This window comes from Spinacia oleracea, chromosome 2 (assembly GCF_020520425.1).
Source record: "Spinacia oleracea cultivar Varoflay chromosome 2, BTI_SOV_V1, whole genome shotgun sequence".
Classification (NCBI taxonomy): Eukaryota; Viridiplantae; Streptophyta; class Magnoliopsida; order Caryophyllales; family Amaranthaceae; genus Spinacia; species Spinacia oleracea.
This window is the reverse complement of record NC_079488.1, coordinates 94812430-94817425: the sequence shown is the minus strand read 5'-3', so window position 1 is coordinate 94817425 and position 4996 is coordinate 94812430. Positions and strand designations below refer to the sequence as shown.

The window sequence follows — 4996 nt, the reverse complement described above, 5'->3', positions numbered from 1 at the left end:
ATAAGAAAAGTTGGTAAACACATTAGTGCCCATGAAATTGGTGCTTTCTTGGTTATAGAGAAAGAGGAAATAAAAGTGGACGGGTGAGGAATTTAGGGGTGGATTTAGGGACAATGGTTCGGGTTCGGGTTAATTACGGGTTGTGTAAAAAAATCAGAAATAACGTAAGTTGATTTTAATACATAAATCATAATGTGATTAATGGGTCACATCCGGTCAAATTCATGTCATTCGAATTCGGTTCAAGTTTGGTTCGAATTTCTCTCAATAACTTCAGGTCGAGCTCGAATTGGATCATCGAGTTGTAGTAAGGATGTCGAGGATTGATGGGAAAAGAGAAGAGGGGGTTTAAGGAGGGAAAATATGGCAATCATTTTACACCACATCAAATCCTCCTTAAAGGTAGACATAAGAATGTCCATACTTTTTAAAAACAACGAACGACACATGATATTGTCATAAATATATCCAAACTAAAACCTTTCTAAACGCTTGTAACAAGTAAATGAGGCAGCTTGTAGCACTCTGAGCAACAATGAAGAATTGTAACACAACTGTAGAAGCATGCAATCGCGGTTTCGGCACCTAAATGGGAAACCAGCTTCAACATGCACAAAATTCTTGCATGAGAAATTCACAGCTAAACTAGCAGGATTATTAAGAACCTGTAAAACCAAGTAAAATCAATTTAAGAATTGAGTACAAGATGCTACATATGGGCAGTGTACAAACCTGTAAAATCACTCAATGAGATCGATATGAACCCTCTAAAATCATTAGGGTTCAATGTAGTGGATCCGCTTGTGACCCACATCAGATCTACTCTAATTCATCCTAAGGTGAACCCCCTGCCTGCCCTACTTTATCATATTCTCTATTCGTATTAAGTTAAACCAACCCATTAAACAACATAAAGAATGCTCAAAAAGAGTGGCATTCTTTTTCAGGAGTCTTTCTCACTTTTTGTTTTATGTAAATCTTGGAGCTCCACATCCTTGTTCACCAGTTGAAGAAGTTCGTCTGGAATTGCAGCAGGATCCAAATCCCAGCATCCATCTGGCAAACCACTCACCTCTTTCAGCAACCAAGACGGCACCTGGTGTGAAAATCTGACCATCTCTCTCCTAGGGATCAACTGAACTGCAGCCTTGTTCGTGCTCTTCTGATATACCGTCTTGTAACCCTCTACTTTAACGAGTGGTATAACACATACCCCAACCTCTTCGTTGTAATCTTCCATAACCTCCACCATTTCATATTGGTGCCTCACATCGTAAGGAGTTGACCTATTCCAATCCTTTGACCAGTTCCTGTACACTGCCCATATGTCTCCACCTCTCGGGAAAAGCCTAACACACCCTCCTCGTCCTGCCTTCTCCCTGCTTAAGACATGTGAAAATATGTTGACCCCTTCGATTATATCAACATTCGTAGCCCGGAAATGTCCACAAGATTTAGTGAATCCAGAATCTATCCAGTTTACTGCTCCAAACTCAGTATCCGTTTTAGAGCCCAAGTAGCTAATTTGAATTTTGAATGGATTCATCGAGATGATCTGGCGTATCAAACAATAAAGGCGAGGCATGCCGTCCTCTTCATCATACAGTGCCCATATCTGCTTTGGTTGGAAGCACTCTTCTGTTCTGTCCTTATCAAAATCGTGGAAGTCAGAGTCAGGAACTGTTAAAGTGACTGGCCCAAGTTTCTTGGGCTCCAAATGGGAGATACACAGATTTGCTCTTCTGCGTGATTCTCCAGGTCTGCTAGGTTCTCTATGAAGCTTTTCGCCATTCTCAGCAGATGATGATGATTTTATCTCTGCCAGTTTCTTCTGGATTTCTGTTCTGGCCTTCTGTATCAACAAGCTTCTGATATCAATCAATGGAGGAACAGGTCGCCTAGCAGAGGATTCGTTAGTGGTAAAAAACTTGGGTACAGTGCATCCGTTTTCCTTGGGCATTGCTTCGGTAACAACCCTACCACCAAACTCACTACCATTTACAGACATATTACCTCCACCCTCAACCTTTCTTTTCTTATACGGCCTCGTAACCTTTGCTGTGCCGACTGATTGATTACAGCCAACTGATCCATTGGTACTTGAATCAGCTTTCATCTTTTTCCTAGGTTTATTTGGATGTCCGTTGGTCTGGTAAAATGTATCAAATCCATTAGGGCTAACATACCCAGCAGTGGATCCTGGGGATGTGCTCCATTGAAAAGACACGTTTGAAACATATTCAGAACCATGGCCAGAGTGATACCCGGGGACCCCATTACCAGAAACATATACAGGACTAGTAGGGAAGAATGACATATTGTTGTTATAAGCATGACTACTAGTGTATCCATTATCAGGCGCCTTAGAAACGGGGTAAGAACCGTTAATGGGAGCTGTTCCCATTTCCACAGCCATAAAAGTAGCACGGCAGTTCTTACATGAGAGCCTCTTATTGACGTATTTACGAAGATATTCATATTGAACTTGACAAGAAGTGCAGACTGTCCAAAATGTAGGAGGAAGAGAAGACTTGGGACAATTAGCCACTGTAGAAGACAGTTGACCATTCCTCTTGAGATCATATGTAGCTCTTTTAGCATTATCTGACAAATGAGTCCATGCCTCAGAAACAAACCTAAATGCCCCATCAGCTCCCACAGTTCTATTCTTATCTGGATGTAGCAACACCGCTAGCCTTTTATACTGTCTCTTTACCGAAGATTTATCTGCCGATGGTTTTAACCCGAGAATCGAATAAAAATCAACTTCCCCGTTAACTTTCCCCTCAGACGCAACATATATGTCGTATGTCGCCACCATCTGAGAAACACCTTCCAATTCAGGACACAACATCTGCGCTTTTAACGCGAAATTCTTTGCACCCATAAAGTCTTTTTCAACAAATCTCTTCTCAGCATACTGTTTCGCCACGAGAGCTTCTTCTCGCTTCGATTCCATGTCAAAACTCGGCAACTCAGATTCACTCTACCTTCAATTACAAATAGGACCACAAACAGCGCCCATACACTGAAAGCGAGTGGTGGAACAGCCCATATCTACATGTCTGCACTTCAGTCAAACCCAGTAACCAAAATTAAGGAAATCCCCAATTTCAATTTAGTCATTTTCACCTTTTAATTCTACACAAATCTATAAGGATTATAATTATAGCAGACAGCTTTCATTTTACGGCAAAGCAAGTCTAATTAATGGGAAATTTAAAAAAAAAATTATAAGGTAAGTACAAAATTTCAACACAAATTCAACGAGCTAAGTTTCTGCGATATTAGATCTAAAACACACAAAAATATACCCAAATCAACATATAAAAAACCTAGTTGAAAACAACAGCAAATTCCCAGCAACAATTCAAGGTAATCCTAATCCCACATAAGCATTAATATTAAAGCAAACAATCTAAATTCAATAAAAAAAATAAAACCCAAATTACTAGGAAAGAACTAAAATTACCCACAAAAATTCAACCAAGTTTCAAACAAGATCGCAAAAAAAGAAACCAAATTACAAAAAAAATGCAAAACCCCCAAAATTTCAAAAGAAAACCAGCTCATAAATCATAAAAGTATCATATTTACAACAAAAAAAAATAACAAAAAAATCTATAAAAAAAAGGTTAAGCTCAACTTACTGATAGTCCAACTGGGTTGAAAAATGAACACGACATAGATCTTCTAGTCGATCAGCTGGTTCCTCTTCAAAACTTCACTAGATTCAAACTGTAAAATTAATTTTCCAAAATAAATGGGTGAAAAAATCGGCTATTTTCTCACCCTTTAAAATTATTTTAATTATTATTTTTAATCTAAACTCAACAATTTTAACAAAAATCAAAGGGGTATGAAAATGCAAACGGGTATTTCAAGTTTTGTTTTTTTTGGAATAACTTTCCGGCGACCGGAATTTGGAGAGAGAAAAATAGGGATTAAAGAGTTTTTAAGAGAAAGGAAAAAAATAGTTTTACCAAAATGAAATAATTTTGATACTTTGTGTAATGTATAATCTGGTTAAAAAGTAAGCGCCGTTTATAGTATTGCAATATTTAATGGGGGTGTTATACTAAAATGCACCTTAGTGTATAATGCGCATATTATATTTTTTATTTTTTATAGTACAAAAAAATAATTATTAGTTTGATTAATTAATTATTCTACTTTTTATTTAGGGGTGAATTTGGTGATGGGTAGTTTTGTCCATCAAAATAAAATGTGTGATGTCATTATATAAATATTTATTTTTTGAATTAATTATTATGCTTAAGATATCTGTTTTCTGATTATATTTCTATAGCAATTTGATATGTTTTGTTTTTTATGGTTAAGTTTGGTGAACAAGACAAAAATACATTTAATATGACATTTAATCTCATTTATTTTATTACCTTTAAAATTTTGTACTAGGAATAATTAAAAAAAAATTATAACCTTAAATGTGGTAAAAGGTAACTCCCTATTTCAGTAATATTAAAATTAATTCAAAATATTTGATTCACAATATCTTTCTGAACTTTATAAACAAAAATTAGGCATTTATCCTTAAATACAATTAGTTAGTGGAATTGTACCAAGAATTAGGGAATTATGAGATTGTTAAGGTCCTCATTGATAATGCAATAATATTTGAGTATGTTTATACAAATATGGTATATACAAATCACAAAAGGTAGGAAAGTTTAGAAAATGAATTACTAACTAGCGTTATTGGTCCAGGCGATGCTCCCGGATATTTACATGATTTTGAAATTATCTTTTACAAAACTTTACTGACATATACTGTAAATTTTATTATACGAAGTATTACGTAGGAAGTATATTGTTTAAGAGCTATAATTGTTTGTTGAACGTTTTGGGTAATTTACTACGGAGTACTTGATTTGTATAAAATTCGTTTTTTTTTTTTTGTATTTCACTTATACGTAGTACTTTATAAAAAAAAATCTTAAATTACAATTGTACATTGGGTTTAGGGGGGAAAATA

At 35.7% G+C, this 4996-nt stretch overlaps 1 protein-coding gene across 2 annotated transcripts; it reads right to left on the bottom strand.

Moving 5' to 3' along the window:
• Positions 1–654: 654 nt before the first annotated feature.
• LOC110794088 (uncharacterized) lies at positions 655–4075 on the bottom strand. Of its 2 annotated transcripts, none has more exons than XM_021999041.2 (2): positions 3651–4075; positions 655–3070 (listed from the first exon to the last, which is right to left on the bottom strand). In XM_021999041.2, exon 2 carries the CDS (start codon positions 2957–2959, stop codon positions 944–946), a length of 2016 nt encoding a protein of 671 aa, XP_021854733.1. In that variant the 5' UTR covers positions 2960–3070; positions 3651–4075; the 3' UTR covers positions 655–943. The 2 variants fall into 2 exon arrangements, with proteins under 2 accessions (XP_021854733.1, XP_021854734.1); XM_021999042.2 differs by having other exon boundaries at positions 655–3065; positions 3651–4023.
• Between the last annotated feature and the right edge of the window lie 921 nt (positions 4076–4996).